The following is a 21,258-nucleotide window of genomic DNA, read 5'->3' as shown; positions in this document are numbered from 1 at the left end:
TCCTGTCTTATATGTGCATAAACACAGCATCTTGATTATGGCGTAGAAAATTAGCTTAGGCTATTGTAAGAGGGATGAAAACTTATTGGAATATGATACTTAACAAAATAGTTACCAGTGGTTCACTGTTTAACTGAGAAATTAAATTAGAGAGGTCTCTGAGCCTGGTGCTATCAAATAAGCCCATCAGTGGGTCAGATCATGGACTGGAGCAGAATTTTTATTCAATATGCAGTTGTTATCCACTCAGAAGTGGCTGAGACCACTTTGGAAGACAGGCTGGGGCCTCTCACAGAAGCAGCAGTGCTCGTGCAATTGGCTCCTGTCTCCTGTTCCCCCACTGCTCCTGTATCTCGCTAATTCACCGCAGTGATCTGTCTGCACACTTCTAATATCAAGTACAAAGGCAGCTGCTTGACCTGATCTCTGGTCTGTTAACCAGCTGTTTACAGTGCATGATGCCACAGTGTGGAAAAGATAACCTTCTCACTGTGGAGCACTGGGGGATGTGTTGCACACGAACGAACCCTTGTGGGCAGAGCCTCTTCCAGTACAGTGCAGCGCTGGAGCACCTGACCTTCTTGAGGTCTTGTGATCCAAATTATTTTGGTGAAGTGAGGGCAACCTTTGCTGGGGGGTAGTGGGCAGGGAAGTAATTTGGAATTTAAGGTGTCCCTTTTTAGGGAGGGCTTGGACTCTGGTTAAGACCGCAGTTTTCTTGTTCTCTTCCAATTGGTCAGGTAACTTCAATATTAAAAATTATAATGCAGATTGTGCATTGAGGAATGGGAAACTAATGCATAATGAGGGTTGCCTGGGGAAACGGTCTATGAAACTTACTTTTAAAAGCACAAATAAGTATGTGCTCCAGAATTTGGATTTTGTTCACTGCTGCTACTTTAGGATCTCATAATTTTGTTAAGTGTTTCAGTGAGGTAGCAGCAGCCTCACTGCAGTGCAGCCCAGAGTACAGAGTATGGCATCTAACATGCTGAAGACCAAACACCAAACAACAGTAATTTAATATGAAAATGCAAGGTACATCTTCATGTGATCCAGTGGATGAGAAAAGGGAAAGGGAGGAAAAAAAATCCAATCAGAACTTTGACCAGTGGTGGCATACAGAGCAGTTGTAGTACTGTAAACTGTGAGGTTTTCCTTTGCAGTTTGCTAGTGATTGTATGGAAGTGAAGGCTTTTTTGAGCTATTTCAGAGCCTTTTCACTGAAGGCGATAAGCAGGTACTTCATCTTATAGAAGGTAATAAGGGCAACCTTTTGCCTTTCTTTGTCTTTTTTGCGTGTGTGGTGATGTAGAAAGCCAAGGATCATCAGCTGTTGCTTCAGACTCTTCCATTTTCTGCAAAAGAAGCAGAGGCAGCTAGAGACTTACAATGGCAACGGAAGACAATGACAAAACTCCAGCATGTAGTAGTGGGCTGTTAGACTGCAATGGAAACACCATTTTGGTGTTGAGGCTGTATGTAAAAGGCTTGACTCCTGCTGAGGAGGGAGCGCTGCATGAGTCAGTGTTTCTGGATTCTGTTCCTAGCTCTGTTACTGATTTGCTATGTGACCTTGGGCAGACAATTAACTCACTGTGCTTCAGTTGCGTCATCAGTTAAATGAATATAAGTCTTGTCTCTGTCAGAGAGATATTGTGAATCTTAATTGTTTATGAAGTGTTTTTAGACTGACGCAGCATTACAGAAGTCAATGCGGTATTAAACGTAGGCCTACTCGTTTATTTATTGTTAGCATAAACAAGGAGGAGTGGTAATCGGGCATGCCAGCTTTAGAAAGAAGAGAAACTGGTTTTTGCAGAAGATCTAGTGAATGCTCTGTGCGGAAAATAAGAAGCAATTAATGTGGAATGTAAAGCTACTTTCTAGCCACAAAAATTTGTTCTTTCTGATAGGAATGACAAAACATTATTGTGGGAGATCAGAGCACCACGATAAAGCAAAAATCATGGGCTTTTTTGATCAGTTCTACTTAAATCAAAGAGTAGGTGCTAGTAAATATACCTTTAATCTTGAATATTTGACTTAATATGGCTTGAAAAGCATATATTTTACCTATTTTTTAATTCTGTCAGCTGGGAAAGCTGGAATGATTCCAGGAGTAGAGTAAAATATATTTTGGCTCTTTGAGAGGGGGGTGTGTGTATATTCAACACTGATCATTACTTAAATTTTTTTTTCTTTCTTCATTTTTTTAAGTGTTCTCTTTTTGTTTTGCCCCCTGTTTAGATATCCAGGTGTTAGCCACTTTCTAAACAATTTTGGTTTGTTTGATATGTCTCTTTACATAGCATGCTGTTTGCAGTCTCATAGAAGAATTTTGACATACAGGGATATATAGTATTCTTTCCAGATCTTCCCAACCACAAATCCATGGGAATCTTTGCTTTTACTTCTCTGCTTTGGTAATGATTAAATGCACCTCCAGGTGTAAGTGTTGTGATGGAAAATCTGACCTGACAACTTGCCTAAAGATATGTGCACATGGGTCTTCTTACACCTTTATGTGAGTTTAATCCTATTAGGTGTAAAAACACTGTATGTCTAAGTAGAAGAAGTCTAAGAAATAAAGCTTTGTTTCAACCTCTGCATATGGTAAAACCTGACACATTCCAGTCAATGATCTTTGGTTTTTTTGCAAGTAAAGGTTGAAGAGCTCCTCAGAGAGGGATAGCTAGACATAGCTATGCAATCCCTGCTTTTAAAGGGATCTTGTTTGCTATTACATTATGAATTTTCACACTTGAATAATTTGGAACTTACACCTGCTGCATTGATTGCTAGCTCTAATTTTCTTTCTACCCTTCTCGTGTTTTGTGTGAGAACCTCGAGTCACTGCAGTTTACTGTCTGAGGTAGAGTAATTATTAGGGGGATGCCAGTATTGCAGAGCTATAATCTGGTCTAGTGACACTTTAACATTTTCCTATTTTATTCCTACTTCAGTCCGAAGTAGTATATACAGTGACAGTTGCTGTGTCTTAGGGTTGTGTGTAGCAGTCATTCCAAAGATATGATTTTTTTTATTGGTGAGCTTCTTCCTGTTAATTCTGATCTGCATAAGATCTGTCAGACTGGAGGTGAAAAGAATTACTTGCTCTGAAGACTGTCTACAGTCTCTGTTAATAGTGAAAACCTAGGACAATAGGTACCGTACCATGTGTCTGCTGGTTAGAGGCAGTAGGAACTCTGAGTATTTCTCATGACTATTGCAAAAAAAAAAAAAAAAAAAAGCAGCTGCTTGTCATTTACTTAATCTTACTTGGGCTAAATTTAATCAGTGGAAAACATCTGGAACCAATTCCCCTTCAATTTGGAGTGTCTAGCGTTCTGCTGTGTACATAAAACTGGTGTACCTTTAGCATTAGAATACTTGGCTAAACAATCTTCTGCAATATTGTTATCTTTTGGAAAGAAAAGAGGAAGCCACAGTAATTTCCTAATGAGCAAACATTTGCAAAGTTCTATATAGGTTGTGTTGTTCATTGACTTTTGTGCGTCTGTGTATGAAATATATTGACTAGAGTTAATGAATTTCTAAGTAAGAGTGCTTGTTTGTATTGATTAAAATTGAGCCAAATTCTGAACCCTTTAGCATTGCTTGACTACAACTGATGAACCAATTTAACCTTGTTTTTGACCTTGAATTGAGTAAACTTTGAGGGTGTAAAAAGCCTTCTGCCTATGATCTATGAGTGGTTTTGCTTAAAATTCTTGGTCTTTCTTGCAGAATTAGTGTGTTGGACTTTTACAGTCAACTACTGATATCTGCTTTTCAGCTGACTTTCCTGTTAAATAAAACTAAAGGAATCACTGAATTGGATAAAATGCTAACCATTGTTAAAAAGCCACTTAATGAGAGATATATGGAAAAAGAACTGACACATTTAAGCAATGTTTTGCATGGACAATACATCCCTTCTTTACAAGGGAAGTTGGCAAAACTGGAATATATACTCTTTTTTAAAAAAAAAAAAAATCCTGTTCACATATGGGGAACACGTATATTTAAATTAACCTCTTTGGAAACCAGAAGTGAGTAAATGTATCTCTGGGAAAAGCTCTTCCTCCTTAGTGTTCTCGCGCAGAGAAATTTGCAGTGAATATCCCAGCTGACTTGGCAATATTTTCTATGGGAATTCCTCTGGGGTAAGGCCTACAGAGGTGGGGGGGAAGGGTGATGAATGACCTTGACATCCCTTCCCCTCTGCTTTACCCCCTCTGTTAGGGAGTTCTCTTGCTTTTCCTTCCATGCTAATGTGGATAAGACTCCAAGACTCCTATATGTCACCCTTCTGTCCTGTATTATGAAAAAAATACAGATGTGATCAGTGCTACCCAATGCAGCAGAAAAGTACTCAGCTTGGAAATATAAAGCAACACTGGCTTTCTAAATTTGGTACCATTTTAATAATGTATTATTTCTGTGTTAAGCATCTTCCAGCAGTGGCAATCCACCACTAAGAAAAAAAACCTGCTGTGTTTCCTCTTTTTTGTTCTTGCTATGGTCTGTAACATGTGGTCCCACCAACAAGAGAATTGCGTGTAGTTGGCCTGGGCTTAGAAACACCCCTGTGTGAAGGAGAAGAATATTTCATTCAAAGACGAAAAGGTGAATTATGGGGAGAGCATCTGTAATACAATTCTGATAACTAATTCCAGGAATTCTGGCTTGCACGCAACCTGGTCCTGAATCTGCCTCATGTAAACTGTGACTGTGTTCTGACCCTTTGGATCCATTTGTGTTCCTTAAAGTATTATATTATGCTGAGTTCTCAGAACTTGATTACGGTTTCCAAAAAATCTTAAGCAGCATAATGCCTGTATTTGTTGCTAGTGGCTTTTTCGTTCTGTTTTTAATGGGGTGAATCAGATCATGGCAATGGGATACTCTAGACCTGGTTGTACTAACTCAAGATCCATTTCAGGTCAGGTTGACCTGAAGCTATCCTAGATTAGTTTGTGCTGAGTGAGCCACCATGAAGCAAGTGTGTGCCGGCAGCCCTAGATAGAAGTTTGCAAGTTTCTCTTGCTGTTTATTTGAAAGGCTTAGATTGGCTGCTGTTTCTATAACCTTGTAAAAGAGAGAGAGAGTGTGCAGTAGATCTTGGTGTACATGGAGGTCTAGCAGCTTCAGGTTTATAGGCATGAGTTTAGTCTGAAGAGCAGAATATATGCAAAAGTACACACAAACTTGCCTTAGCATAATAAAATATCAATGTTAAATAGGATTTTTTCTTCCTTTTCTTACTAGAAAAGTAGTATCTCTGGAAGTTCTGTGGTTGCACTCTTTCTAGTAAGGTAAAGTCGCATTTGTAAAACAGTAGGCCTATTCATATGTCATATGAATGACATCAATTTTGGCTGACAGAAATCTACTTTGTAAGATGGTGATTGTTTTTATGGGGAATTACTTTGCCTGGTAAAGATCCTCAATTTACATTTACAAACTGCTTAATTCCCCCTAAAGGGGTAAAGATGTTCTTTGTTAGATAAATGCATTAGTATATGCCAAGCTTGGACGTGAACTGGCTGGAGTGGAAACAGTCTGAGGGGAAAATACTTTTTGAGTCTCTTACAAACGGAGAGCAAGGCAGTTTAGATTGGGGTCCACAAAATCTGGATCAGTAGCAATTTCTAAAAACAGGTTAATTTTAACAAGTTTGCTGTTCACTATTTTAAAGCATTTAATTCAGAATAAGGCTCATCAAGGAGACCTCTGCTCTCATCTTCTGCCTCTTTTATATCTCCCCTTCCCAGCACTGAATGGACCTTAATATGTTCCTACTTCACAGGATGCAATCACCCATCAACAATCTTCTATATCCCTCCCTTCATTTAGATGCTGTTGCAGCTGGCTCATGCAATTCTTCTCTGTGAAATAGAATTGTCAGGTTTTTCCAATGTTTATCTTATTAGCTTCTCTGCCAACCATCTGAAGAAATTATGCTGCAGGGAGATAAGACTTCTTAACTTTGCACATCCTCCTTTGTGTAGTGCAGATGTGTCCTGTCTTAAATACTGAAATGTGGGGTTTTTTTTTCCATGAGGCTATCTCCAAAAGAATTGAGGTCTTAGCCATGAAAAAATGAACGAATCATTGTAGAAAAGCTCTCTTATATTTCAGCGATCTCATCTAAGCAGTTGGTTTTGCAATGGAACAACTAGTTCAGGGTAAATCATGCTGCTGAACTGTCTCCATGCTGCCAGCTTTCATTTAAGCCGTTGAACTGCGAGTAACTGAGTATGTTGTGCTGACTGACAATCTATAAGGACCTTGGAGTGGAACAAGACAGCTAAGGTTTCAGTTGTGAATCCCTTATAATTATGAGATGAGAGTTATGGTTACACCAGGGCATAAGAGAAGCAGGTCCTTGTGAAGGAGGTGCTTCTGCATCGTGCTAGCAAACGTCATCATTATAATGACCATTTCCAGCTTTGGAAATGTTAGTACTTTGAACCAAGCAGTAAGATCTTCCCTTCACTTGTGACATCAACCTAATTTAAATCTGGTCTCAGATGGAAAAAAGATCACATCCAAATCCAGATAAGAGAATACTAAAGCATTTATAGCTTGAAAAGCAACTTGTAAGGCATGAGTTTGGGAGGATTTCCCCAATAGAAAAATACAGTCAATAGTCAGAATGAGCAAGTAACTGCACAAGAACATCAATGAACAATGAAAAGGGGGGGGGGGAAAGGAGATGAGGAACAAGGTGTTAATTTCTCCCTACTTATCTGAAAGCAAATCTCCAAAAGCCCTTTGTACAACAGTCAGTAGTCTTTCTGATGCCAAAAGTACAAATGGCAGTGAAAGTGTTGGGTCTTGATGCTTTAGAATTGTAATAAGAGTCTTCACATTATCCTCTTGAAAGATGTAATTTGCCTCTTGGGCTGTGTCTGCATTACTTCCACAGTCTGCAATTCCTTCCTCTAAAGATTTATTGGAATAAAATTCATTTTACTTGTATCCTGCCTTTCTAGGGTATTGACATGGTACTTCACCAGTGTTGAATTTTTTTCTCTGTAGCAATATTAAGTGTTTGAGGCCACTTAACAGATTTTGCATTCACTGGGCAAGTGCATGTTGAGATCTGTACTAAAATCAGTGTAAACAGATTTTGCTGTATTCTCAACTCCATGTTAGTGAATTTTCTTGATAGGTTTGCTTATTTAGTATTCTTGAATGCCATGTCAGACTTGGAAAGTCCCACAGCTGCAGACTGCAGGAAGTTGTCTGTGAAGCTAGCACTGTATATTTGTCCTGTCCTTCTGCATCTGCTCTTCACCTCTGTTAGAGACAAGGCAGTGCATAATACAGTTCTTTGTCCTGATCTGTTATCTGATATTGGGAAAATCCAGCTGTTTTGACTGTTTCAGCAGTTACTCAAAACTGCAGACCATTCTGAGGTGGTATGTATATGTTTGCATTTGAATGACCACAGAATCCTGCTACCCTTACACTTACCAAAAATATACATAATGAATCATCCATTTTGTCCACATTTAATTGATGTATCTAAGTGGTTATCACTTCAAACCACTCCTGAATGAATACTTGAGCAGTGTTATATTTTCTTTATGTAGCCTACACATCTGATTTTTGCCCAAGGCAAGGGTAAACCAGGATTACCTGTTCTATTCTAACATAGTCTTCAAATGTGATAGAAATGGTTTTGGAACAAAGTGCCTTATGTGTCTTCAAAACCTGGCCTCCCTGTGGCAATGAGCTATGTGGCCATGCTCGGAATACAGACTCAAGTCAGGTGTGCTCTTGGCTCTATCTACTGGACACAGGCATAGTAATACAGTACTTTCCTCAAAGGTCCTTTTTAGCACTTAGGCAACTGCAAAGGCTTGTGAAATCTACTTTGCGGAATATCAACCTGAAGGGATTCAGGGAGAGCCTGACTTTGAGGTAGTCAGGAAAACTGTCATGTTCTTTCACAAGGAAACAGTATTCATTAGCTGTCTAAAATGTCTTGCAAAACAGTGTTTCTGCTGGAAATGTTTGCTAGGGTGGATTTTATTTTTCCCCAGAAGAGAAGTTCAGTCTTGAGCAATCTTTCTTATTTCAGTTAAAAATGTATTTGCCAGATTACTAAAAACAAACCACAAAAATCAACAATTTTCTGTGGGTTTTTACCAGCTGAAAAAAATTATCTAAGGGCTCTAACAAAGTTATTCTAGATATACTTTTATTCCAGTTATCATATAATCTTAACATATTATGAAACAGAAGGGAAGTTGGGAATCACTGTTTGGATTCTTCAACTGAGTTAAGACACTGAGTGGTATCTGAATCTTTCACGCCACAGAAAACTGAAAGGAATATTCTGTAAGGGTAGTCTGTGGTTTGCCTACTAGCAAATAGCAGAACTTCTTTAGTCAGTCAGAGGCACAAAGAAGACTGTCCTAATCACATTTGCAGTGTCTGAACACACTACTACTAGTGGTGTTTAGAAAACGAATTGCACTTGTTGCTTTTTTTTTTTACTTTAAAAAAAAAAAACCAACTTGGTTGGAAATCAAGACAAGTATCATGGAAGTTATTTTTTTCCCTTGCTGTCTCTGTTAGCAGCATGTATACTGTAGCTGTGTGTATATATGAAAATAAAAATGTTGACAGATAAATCATTATATTAATGGCATTAAGACTGAGAATTAAGCCATATCATTTTCACACATAGCAAAAATGGATTTGTGTCTCAGTCCTCATTAATGTGGCTTAAAAAAGGTATGTGTGGAACCAAAGCCTTGTAATGGAACTGATAGGGTAATAAAATACACGTGTGTTGTGATTTGTATAGTATCTACTTTCTCTGAAGATGCTGATCCCAGTCAAGCCACTCCTCAAATTCAGCGTTCATCCAATTTTCTCTTTGCAACTGGCAGCATCTACAGCCAGTTCATAATGTACTGACTGCTCAATACATAATGTATTCAGCAGTCTTAGCACTAGCAGCAATCTCTTGGCTCTCTGCTTTTCAGGGCTTCATTGCATGTATTTTCAAGAGGAACACTCTTTGCTCTGTTGAGATGCATTTTATGAGGAGAGTGGGTCAGTCAAACTGACAAGTGCAAGGTGTTCTGAAGAGTGAGCTGTTTTTCACCCTCTTGCATGCAGGCCCTTAGTGGAGGGAAAGACAAGACATACGGTATAGCTGTGTGTCTTACTGTCATTGTGATTTTGCTCAAGCAAGATCGTGATTTCTTGCCAGAGGAGAATCAAGGTCGCCCTAAGCCTCAAGAGCTCCAGGATACATTCAAATGTGTTTCCACAATGTCATCAGAAAGACTTTAAGCCCCTGCCTGAGGGCATTTGTCAACTTAGAGTTGTGTCTTGGTTATGAACATCATGGTTCCCTTCTCAGGTAAACTTTTTAGTTGCTGTTGGGAGTGTAGAATGCTAACTATGCTGGTCTTCTAAAGCTAATAATTTGAGTCTCCAAAAGTTAAAGTAATGATTTATTTGTAGCAGCAAAACTCAACAACTTCTTAATAATAAAAATAAATTTAAGAGAAACTTAGGAAATATTGAGAATGTTTTTAATGGACATTCTGAATAAGTAACACGAGAGAGCGGGAATGTAGCATTAATAATGAATGTGCAATACTGATTGAGCTCTGAAGTACATAGTTGAAGACCTAATGAATTTAATTTTAAATAAAATATGATTCGTTTGTTTGCAGTATTTCTAGGAAATAACTTATTCTGAGGAGGTTTTGTGCTTATAAGATGTCACAGTTGAAATTCTATTACCTGAAGATCTGTCAGTCAAAATTTTTGAAGTATTGGGTACACACAGCAATGGCTATAGTGAATTCCTGTTTTTAATATTTGTAACTTAGACTTTTAATCAAGTTGAGATATGACTTTTAATCAAATTGAGATATAACAAGAATACAAGATAACAGCTGGAGCTTTAGGTAGGAATAGTTTTGATATACTGAAGTCAATAGCTACAGATTATTTTACTGAACTAACTTTGAGTTTTAGGACACATGGCAATCATTTCCTCTAGTATTAAGATTTACTTTAATTTACAGCATTTTTCTGATCAGAATAAGCAGTTTGGTCACAATGTTGTATGTCTTGAATTAATGATGAACATCAACAGGAAATTGTTCTACGAGGATTCAATTGTGTGATGCAAAGAACTACATTAGACCAGCAAATACTTGTGGCACCTTTCACTGTGATTGTAATAATTGGGTTTTGTGTTCTTGTGAGTCAAAACATTGACAACAATTTGGAAGATGTTTCTAATTTTACTGTCACTGCAGTTTGTGTGCTTTGACCATTAACAGTCATGAAAAATAAAAATGTTTTCAGGCTGGTTTATTTTCTTTAATAGCTACACTAGAACTGTGCTTCCTTTTTAAAATAAACATTTTTACTATAATGGCAGTTCTGAATCCCATAATGGAAAGTAACTCTATATATTTATATTACATGATACGTTCCCTATGTGTAATTCTAAGAGTTTGTATGTGTTAAGAGCTCTCCCTGCAGAGCTAATAAGCTGCCAAATTGCATTTCACTGGCTATTAATTGTTTCATTTTAAGGTCAAGTTCTTGTCCCTTAAAAAAAGAAAAAGGGAAGCAGTGTAGAAGGATCACTTTTGAAGCTATTTTTGTCTTATTTTTCTTGACTGTTCTTTGTTTTATTCTTCAGAATAACTGAAATAACTGTCAAGTATTGCTAGCCTTAAAAAGGCAAATGCATTAGTATTGGTGACTTGAATTTAGTCTTGGCTAAGATTGGTCTCTGAACGTACTCACAAGGTGTAGGTGATATTTCCAATTTGGAAAACATGTTCAAAACGTCTGTGGGCACACAGATTGTGTCAGACAAGCAAAAGAAACAGAATGAGGCTTTGGTTAAGAGAAAATGGAGATACTTTTCAAAGTTGAAATGAGTCAAGATACTTTGCTGTAGAATATTGAGAAGCATTGTTTACTTGATGCTGTTTGAATACAACTTGTCTTGTTAGATGCTTTCCCAAAGGTGTCCAGTTCACATTCCTCCTGGACCAGTTGTGGCAGCATTTGGGCCCAATGTACGCAGGAAAAGTAGCTCACTGCTGACAGTAGATGTCAGCAACTTATTCTGTGCTGTTTCAACCACTGAGTGTTAATGGAAAACATAAACTACTGTGACAGAATTGGAGCTGCTCTGCAGAAAGCTGGGACTGCAGATTTGCCCTCTTATTGAAATGTTTAATGCAAGACTATATGGTATTAAGCTAGTAAATCTGGAAAGAAAGATAAATAGGAGAGGAAGGATATATAGGGATTTCTTCATGACCATTAAGTTGAGTTGGCAACATAAACATGTTAAAATAGGTTTCAAGACATAGTTTTGCTAGGACATGTTTGAAGAGATGAGTTACCTGCTCTCCTCACTTGAAAAAGGATAAACCCAAGGGCTGGGAAGTCTTTAGGTGAGTAACTGCTTTGCTTTGGACAAATGCTCTTTTTGCTATTGATGTAACTTTTTATATTTTTCCTCTGTCACAATCCTCCTGCTACTGCCATGTGGCACAACTTAGTAGCTGAACTGTGTCTGCTGTGGGGTTTACTCTGTAGGTTTCTCTGAATGCTCCTCTTCTCCAGCCAACCAGGAAAATCTGTCTTCCAACCTCTTTGCCAGACCTTACCCCTTATTACCATCAATATCACCCACATACATTTGACTATGTTTGGAAGCCTGCTTTTTTTGTGTGTTTAGGAAAAACAACTTTCATAAGAAAAAAGGTATTACTTTTTTTCAGGAAGAGAGCCCAAGAAGGAAGAAGTGTTAAACCAAAGATACAGTATCACTTCTATGTCCATAGAGACGCATCGGAATGGCTAGCTACCCGAGATAAATACGTATAGACCCTGTATCTTTACAGATGGGAGATTTCTGTGGATGATTCAGGTTGAGAATGAGAAACCCCTCTAGGGTTAAGTTATAGGCCACCTGTTTCTCTGGCTTCCTTGTCTTTGGGATCTTCTGGTCTGTTTGGCTCAGTAAGATAAGGGCAGAAGTCCATAGAGGTAAATTTTGTTTTAACAAGAGGCTCTAAGGGCATGTTATTCATGCATATGGAAAAAGGTATCTGTCTAGCAGACTTGTATGTACTCTGGAAGTGCTGTATCCTTTCTCCTTTGAAAGGCAGGAAGCCAGAGGGAAGCGTTTGGGCAGTTGGACCATGTACCTAACCATGTAGTAAATGTTCATATTATTGTCTAACATGCAATATGACTAAATGACGATAGCAGAATGACTACAGCCCACTCAAAGTTATCTGCATTTGGCAATCTTAAAAAAAAAAAAAATCTGACTTTTTTTTTTTTTTTTCCAAACAAATTATAGCTTGCTATTCTGACAAGGAACTGAAAACTGCTTCTTCTAGCTTTCTGTTGTGGGTCATTCCCATGAGGAAAACTGAGAAACAATCCTGGGTATAATACAACCAGAAATATATAAAAGTTAAAGTAACTAGATTATAGCTTATCTTTGTCACTTAGCTCTGTGTTTTCATTCATGCTTTTATCTCAGCACCATCAATAGACACTTGAAAATAATTAATTTGCTTAGATTAAATTGGCCAAGGAAAATGCTTTCTTAATGCTTTTGAAAGGGACTGAACTGAGGGCAATGGAAATCATAGCTTCCTGTCTGAACAGATAGTGGTGGCACTGACATGGCATGCTTCTCTACTATGCTCCGTTAATCTCCAATTATCTTCTGACAGGTCATATCTGTGTATGAGGAGGTACTTACAACTCTTTGTGCAATTGGTCCCTGACCACTTTTCTGAATCTATCAACAAACCTGCTTGTCGGTTAATACCAAACATTACACAGGTTCAGTGGTATGGACGTTTGCTCACTGTGTATGTTATTTCATACAAAATATTCAGCTAAATATTCTAAGCCCATATGTTTCATTTAAAGAAAAGGTGATTTTGTGCTGAATGTACTTTTTCTTAGGGAGACGTATATTTGTGTTGCTGTAGGAAATTTTTGGTGAATTTTTTTTGTGAATATGTTGCATCCTTCTTGTTTGCTAGGTCTTACGATGATGTTCAGGCAGTCGGGTAGGTAACAGCGTCTTCATATGTATTCAAAAGTATGTTTCATTGTTTTCTCTCTGCATGCTTTCCAGTAATATGTGCCTCTGTGATTTTGAATTGTGTGTTGGTATTCATTTACATCTCCATACTGTCCCATTAGACGTGTAACTAGTGATTGTGGTTCATGAGGTGTAAGTCAGTATGTAATTTGGCCTGCAGGCTTATCTAAACAAAAGAATGTACAATGAGTAAAGTCAGCATTTAGTACATTTTGAGTGCTGATTGTTTCAAATCAGATACACAGGAAACCAGATGTTGAAGTTTATCTAAAACACTTGCAGCTGAACATGTAACTAAGTACAGCAGCAATAGTGCATGGCACTTTTTGCATATACTTAGTAACATGTTTGTAACAAATACAAATATATTCTTATTCCTCAGTTCCTTTTTTTTCAGATTATCTTTTACTTCTGTTCTGCTAGCAAACTACTGTTAATTCATTTTGGTCTGATTGTGCATGTCTTCTGGGAGCAAGAGCAAATTCAGGGAGAATGTACAAGAATTGCAGTATCAGCCATGTCCCTAACAACAATAAATTTAGATGCCTAAAATTAGGTACGTAAAGTGGCATGGCTTTTTTAACTGTGTTGAGCACTTGTAACTCTTGGAGTTGTGCATGGGACAATCTGAGTATTTGGCATTTGCAGATGGCTTACGTTTGAGTACCTAATAAGGACTTCAAAATCCCATCTTCAGATGCTCAGATTTTTAACACTTTTACAGAAAACTAAATTAAAAATAGCTCTTCCTTATTTAGGCTAGTGCTGAGTACACTCCTGACACTTAAATTCCACAGTAGTAATGAGGAAAAGCTTTCATAATATAACTTTCATAAAGAAGTCATTCAGTCTATGCTAATGATATGTTTTGCCGTATTCTTCCAGCATGACTGGTCAGATGAACTTGAATACTGTTTGGCTGCTGAGATTAAAGGCAAGCTTGTGGTCAGGTGTTAGACATTTATAGGTGCCCTGGCTTTCATAAGCCGTTTCTTTCTTTTATTATTTTTTTATTTATTTTTTGAGGAAAATAAGGATTTGGAAATGTCTCAGTCTAGGCCCCAAACCAGTTTTTTTTTTTTTTTCCTCTATACAGATTTAAAAATACTGCGTTTTGAGCAGTGAGGTGATGTGAGTTCTTGTCACAAGAAAGAAGACAAGAAATTATTTGATCTCCCAGGTAGTTCCTCCCCATGGATAACAGAAACACATTCATCCATGGATTTTTCTGTCAAGGCACAGCCTTATGTATAAAATTAAATAATATGATTACTTCATAGACATTTGCTTCATTGAGTGGTGGAGCCTGGTGTTATCAGAGAGTGTGTTTTAACAACTTCTGCTCTGTAAGTCAGTAAGCAGTCAACTGATAGTGTCAACTTTTAGACTGGATTGATCCCACCTACCTTGCACATGGAATCAAGATATGTGAATTATTAGTATAATGCCATTGTCTGAGATTGGACTGACAGTCATTCTTCAAAGATGCCTCCTTTTTCCATTGACTGTAAATAAAGCAGAGGTTTTTGGCTTAGATGTGTGCCATGGAGTGGGAATAAACAAAAATTAAGAGGTTTTCCTTTTTTTCCTGGTGCTATGTCACCCATAGTGCACACTGGACACATACAGTCTTTTAAACTGATAACTGCTGTGGAAATAGTTTACTCAAACAATGAAATGTACTGTCAATTTATTTTTCAAGTACATAGTTAATTTTCTAAATTCCATCTTATTAAAAGTCTGTTGTACTGGAAAATTTGGTTCAGGCACCTTTAAAAAAAACCCAAAACTGATCAGTCGGTCTCACTGTAAATAAGCTGATAAACTTTGTTTCCCATTGTTAAATATGTAGTTAAACTTACAGCTGAAATTGGTTTGTTATTTTAATATTGCATTTGATTTTGTAAATGAAGAAAAGTTTTATTATAACTTAAAGTGGGCTAAATGTCATAATATATTTGATAATGTGCCAAATATAACTGAGTTGAGTAAAAGAAAAAATTGAGAGTATATTTCCATTTTAACTGTGTATATTATTAAGAAGGTAGTTGTGGATTTACTGTTTCTGCTGTCAGTTTGCTGTTCATACTAAATTCTTGCTAAGCATAGAGGAATGATAAAAACACATCTCACAAAATACTGTCTTGTTACTTTTGTGTCTCAAGTTATTTAAGAGCTATTCTGTATAGGATAGCTTTTCTAGCACTAACAAAAAGTCCTTGTCCTAAGAAACAAAAAGAATAATTGAAATGGGTGACAGATATTAAAAGACAGTGGCACTGATAAGAAATAAATTGGAATTTAATCTTGGTTTCTTAAGCCTGGTTTTTTATAATGTTCTGTTTTAAAAAACAGCCAGGCAAGCGAGCAAAACTCCCGGACAAACAGAAAAGCCCACACCCTTACTTTCATCTAGTTTTATCCTTGTTAACGTTCTCTATATATTAGTCTTTTCACTGGTTTAGCTTACCTTTTATGTTCCATCTGGTTGTTCTCCAGCCCTGTGTTTTTTAGTTGCACCTCTACAGCTTTCCTTGTCATCTTTATCCATCTGCTCTGTGAGCTCTCCCCTGTTACCAGGTATTTGGCAGTGTCTTTACATAAGCTGTTACTTAACAATTTAAGGAATAAATATTCATGTGACAGGAACTGTTTTATGTTAAACTGTCTCAAATTTACCATCTGCTTCTATCCATGTGCCTGTGTTTTCCCAGATAACTTGCCAAATATCTCCTTTCATTGAAGTTCTTTGGTGTTTGTAGTCCTAGGAGTAGCAACTGCAGGTACCCTTGTACCTTGTAAGCGACTACTGCAATTCTCTGCAGGCTTTGTAAAGTAGAATGTGTGGGAATGGTATGAATTATCTTTAAATTTGTATTTGGTGGTGTTGGTTTTTTTTGGTGACTATGAAAAAAGCCTTCTAATAAAAACAGTAAGTTGGAAGTATTTGCAATAGAAGAGACCTGCTTTTTCTTTTTTTTTACCTTCTTTATCTGAGAATAGTGAAAGATCTTACTGTTTTTGTCCTGGTATTAGTAGGCATGGCCTATTTGAGGATGACCATGGTAATAGGAACCATGTGCAATTGTATTTTTTACTGCAGTTGTAAATGGGAGTTCACTTTTTCCCCATACGATAAAGACAAGTTAGTGTAATATAGAGAAGGAATCTAAGGTTAGATAAAGTTAAGCAGCATTATAAAACTATCTTTGGGTTACATTTTTGATGTATTTATTGTATGTTCTCACTATTTTAGGAACTGACACTGAAGGAAACAATAGAGGTATATGAAACATCTTTCCTTTTGCCATTTCATTTAGTGAGTTGATCTGTTTCATGGATTCCTAGGTCTATGGCATGCACTGGTATTTGTTGTTCTGTGGTAGATACTATTGTCTACTTTCAACTTGCTGCTTCCAACTGTTCATGCTCAGAAAATATTATATGTTTTATAACCAAATAAGTACAGCTCCTTCATATTGTGAGTTGTAGCATGTGGAGAGGAAGGATGGCTTCTCTTTCTCCTTCATATTTCTTTGCCTGCTCTCCTTAGTACTCTGCAACACCAAAAAATAGGCATTCAATCCCATGAAGTCATTTTGGAAAAGGAAAGTTTATTAAAATAAATATAGAGAGGGAAGTTGTTCTGGCTTGAGCTGCAGCTGTTACAAACTCACCACATGTAGTAGCTGGACCTTACAACTTTGAGCTTTATTTCTGGAAAGCATCACTGCCGTGTGTTGAATGTATTTTAATGCTCCACATTTCCTCAAAATGAAAGCATTATCATGAATTATTATAATGAATTACTTCATTGCTCAGAAGCTTATGGCTTCTTGAGTTTCCAAAAAAATTTTTGTTCCTCTTTGTGTGACTTTAGGAACACTGATTTATGACTGAACATTGCTGCCTAAATGAATTTTGGAAGTTTACTCAGGAAAAGTGACAGTTAACTTCAGAAACTGAGTTGGTTCCAGAAGGAGTGTTTCAAATAAGAAGATAACTGCTCGCAACTCATCTTAAGGACAGAAAGTATTTAGAACAGAGGACCTGGGTCCAGCTGGGATAGGGTTAATTTTTCACAGAAGCTGGGAGGTGGGCATAGCCAAAGGGATAGTTGATACCATGCTGACGTCATGCCCGGGATATAAGGGGAGCTAGCTGGAGTGGGGTCTCTTTTGTGAAGCTCGTGGTGGTGAGGTTTCCATTGTATCAGTGTTTCCATTCTATGCTATATCTTGTCTTATTGTCATATTCTCCTTTCTTTTTCTTTCCTCGTGTGGTATTATTAAAAATCCGTCGTTATCTCAGCTCACGAGATTCCACTTCTCTTATCCTTCCCCATCTTACGGGCAGTGGCCCTGACCCAAGACAACCTGTTACTTGCATTTACCATTTACATTAATGATTGGATATGTGGACCAGAAAACATTATTAATGGGTTAATATTTTAAAGCAGGAACACACAGAATTTATGGGTGGTAAAACTATAAAGGGATTGAGTATTGAATAGCTTTTGTTATTAGGATTACAAGGATAAAACAGGTATTTTTGTGTGATGGCTTAATACTTCACAAAACATGAACCTAAACTGACTCTGAATTGACGCAAGTGGCTCTGAGGGTGGTAGGGAATCTTACAATATCACCACTGAAATATATTATGAGCCTCAGAGCTATGGCTTCTGCTTTAACTTGATATTTAAGAGCAGAACTTCTAGGAGAAGCTCTTCTTTCTCTTAATACTTGCATAAGTTAGAGGCAGGTTTTTGACATAAATCTAGTCTGCTAGACTAGCAAACTAGCAAAAATTGTTCTGTCCACAGATCTGACCATGGGAGGGAAGAGGGGAAGCAGGGAGGCAATCTTAGAGATGTGACCCAAATACTTGGTTTTATGGACCTAAGTGCACATCTTCAATTCAACTAATAAAATGAACAGTGGAGTATAAGTTACAGGACTATTGTTTGTACAAAGTACAAGCATCTTGAAAATTATGTGATTATGTAGGAATGAAATGCATGTGTACTACTTGTGGGATGAGACTGTCATGGATAGTCATAGTAAAGTCCTCACCAAACAGAAAATTTGCTTGTTTTTACCCTATACAAAGAGGAAACAGAAGCTTCCCATGGTTGTGTAGGTAATTGAGCATAGGATGAGGCCCTTAAACCCAGGTTTATATTCTATATGTCTCTGCAGAAGGTCCATGGTCAGAGAAGCAGTGGTTCCAGGCACACCTTGCAGTAACAGCAGAGCTGCTCTGCAGAGCTTAGGCACAGCACCCACAAATGGGAGTAAAGAGAAAGGGATTGTTTCAGAACTGGAATGCTACTGTCGTCCCTCTTTTCTCATAATGATCATGTTACGGAGCAAAGAGCCGTTGTGGTAGCAAACAATTCTCAGAAAAGGAATTACCAAGGCAAATGTAAACAGTCAGGGTTTTGTGTTTGTTTGGTTTCTTTTTTTTAAGAACCCATGGATGCAGATTGTGAACAGCAGTGTGATGAGACAGAGATAACTTTGATAAGGCAATATGAACCAAACCTTTTAAATTACAGAAATAAAATATAATCCTAATTCTTATCATGGCAAATGCGTTGCAGTAATTTGAGTATCTATCCTGTGCTATAAAAAGGCAAAACCTGATGAGTTACCTAGGTCCTTCTCTTATCATTTCAGCAGTCCACTGTGTAGTAGGAGCTGATAGCAATACAATGTTTTCCTTTTAATTTGTCTTACATGCACACAGTGACTTAATTCTGCCTTTGGCTGGCTCTGAAATTCTCCTAGGCTTCTATGAGGAAAACCTTACTGAAGTTGAAGCCAAAGCTCCCCTGGTTTAGTTTAGTAGATGTGATCACGTGCAATATTGCTTCTTTAGAGGTTGAAGGAGCCTATTCCTGAATCTGTGTGCGCATCCCAAAGCAACCTTCAAATATTGGACCTATGTATCTCAAGACTTTGTCTGGAAATAAGGCTACGTGCTTCCCTTAAAGAAAAAAAAGTCTTATCAGAACAAGTGCAGAACTGGCAGGTCTCACAAAATAAAGCTTCTCTACAGCAATCAAAGTGTTTCAGTAGTGCTGGAAGAGCGCAGAAGTTCATGTTCCCAGTGCCAGGAAGATTTGGTTTTCCCCTCAAATATAGTTTCATTGTGATTAAATGCAGCAGATGTAATTCAAATGGCTTTGTAATTTTGTGTCCTCTAGCAGTGTTCAGTTATGCCATTTTATAGTTTATTCCACAAACTTAATTTTCACTCCTTGTCATTTATGCTGTGGCTCTTCCAATAGTAAACTCTGTATGCTTTTTAGTATTTAGTTTGAATGTATTCCAGCCAAAGCTGTGCTGTAGAATTAACTTGAGGCTTCAACAATCTGGTTTTCTAGGAGGCAAGCTTTCTCATTTCTGTTGTGTGGGCTGTTTTCTTCTTCTTGCCCATCACAGCATGTGCAAGCAACACTACTTAGTCTTTTACTTGTTTGATAATTTTAGTGATTCACTGCCCCACACAAACACCTATCTTTTTTTTCCCTTGAATTTATAGGCATCTTCCTATGCATTTTCCAAGTTAGCCTCCGCCGGCTCATAACTGTATGTGCCAAGCTTTCAAGAATCATCATATTAAAACAGATAGGGGCCATCCTTACAAACTGCTAGGATTGGTAGTGGTCATTAGAAAAAATTCTATTTCAGATTACAGCAATTTAAGCTAGAAGTACTTCTCTGCTTTTGAGCAAAATAAATATAGGAAAAGATATTGAAAAGACCTTAAAGCAGAAATTGCTTATGAATATTGATGCAGCTCAACTCAGAAGGGCAGGTATACGTGTATTTCGCATTTATGGTGGAAGAAGTCAGTCCTATACCTGAAGGAAATTAGTATTGAGGCTAGAGCTTTTTAAAATATCAATTTTAATCAGTTACTGGGCTAGCTGCACTTCTGTTCTTTGCAGTCTGTGAGTGAATTCCTTCATTTGCCATCATGTGTCGTCTTAATTTGTAATGAAATTTGTAGCTTTCTTACACTTGGAACACAAGCTGAGCTATAGTACAGCTTTGAATGTAGTCAGCTCAGCAGGGATGGTTGCAAACGCTTGAGGCTCTTCCAAAGTCTGTGGGAGAATTTTTGAACATGGGTGAATATAGTGAAAATGAATACTTTAAACAAAACTGCTGTTTATGTGATAATAGCAATAAAATTTTAAAGAAGGGCTTTGGAGAAATTAAAGTATACAGATCAGATTTTTTTAAATTGAGGAAATGAAAGTCAGATTGTTTCTATCATTGTGCCCAGATTGAAACTGTGGGCATGGTGAATTTCTGCTTACAGGGAGATAGTCCTCAAGAAGACAAGCCTTTCTTTTAAGAGGTACCTGTGTATTTGAACTATGTATATACACATTTATTTTTGTTGGGTATATAAGTATCAGCTTCACTGATTCTGACAAAAAAGAAAGCCATGCTTCATGTTAGAACCATTTCTTTAATCTACTGCACAGTATCTTAAAGAGATTGTATGTGTTGTCTTCCTGATGTATTATGATTTCTTTGAATTATTTGTGCAGTGAAAAGACGTTTAGAAGGGAATAATCAAGAAATGTCATGGACCAACAGCTTCACTGATGATATTGACCTTGTATCAGAGGAGTCGCCACTGTCAGCTGTATCCGATGTGGCACAGTAAGTGGAATAACAACTTTTTAATTGGTAATAAAAATGCTTATTACTGGTGAGGGAGACTTCTCACTGAATAAAAGTATTATTTGTCTGGCTGCACTTGGAGTTTGATCTTTTTTAACTATATGTGAACATTTCTTTAAAATGCAAGTTTAACGGCAACAGTCAGACACTTGGAAAGAGAATCATTGCTCTGTGATGAGTGGCTTGCAGTCTTGCTGTCTTTGTTGCTTTACTTTTTAAGGGAGCTGACACAGTTCCTGAGATTGAGTTTTACAGGTAGGTTTATACTTTGTAGAATTCTGAGTCAGTTTGAGCTCTAAAGCACTCTTGATATGAATATTGTATGAATTAATTGGAAACATAAATAGTCACTTATAGACATAGCCTGAAAATAGGCTACATTATGCATAATATTTTGATAAATTA

General features: G+C 37.4%; 1 protein-coding gene across 1 annotated transcript in view; it reads left to right on the top strand.

Moving 5' to 3' along the window:
* LOC104469814 (potassium voltage-gated channel subfamily KQT member 1-like) overlaps positions 1–20,836 on the top strand; it is a gene marked incomplete at its 5' end in the record, with an annotated part of 48,304 nt that extends 27,468 nt beyond the window's left edge. Inside the window, one exon of the mRNA XM_010084514.1 lies at positions 20,718–20,836. Within this exon, the coding sequence (XP_010082816.1) occupies positions 20,718–20,836 (119 nt within the window). The remainder of the gene's footprint in view (positions 1–20,717) is intronic.
* Positions 20,837–21,258: the final 422 nt, after the last annotated feature.

The sequence above is a fragment of the Pterocles gutturalis genome, unplaced genomic scaffold (genome assembly GCF_000699245.1).
Source record: "Pterocles gutturalis isolate BGI_N339 unplaced genomic scaffold, ASM69924v1 scaffold37721, whole genome shotgun sequence".
Lineage (NCBI taxonomy): Eukaryota > Metazoa > Chordata > Aves > Pterocliformes > Pteroclidae > Pterocles > Pterocles gutturalis.
The sequence above is the reverse complement of the archived record's forward strand: the minus strand, read 5'-3'. Positions and strand labels throughout refer to the sequence as shown.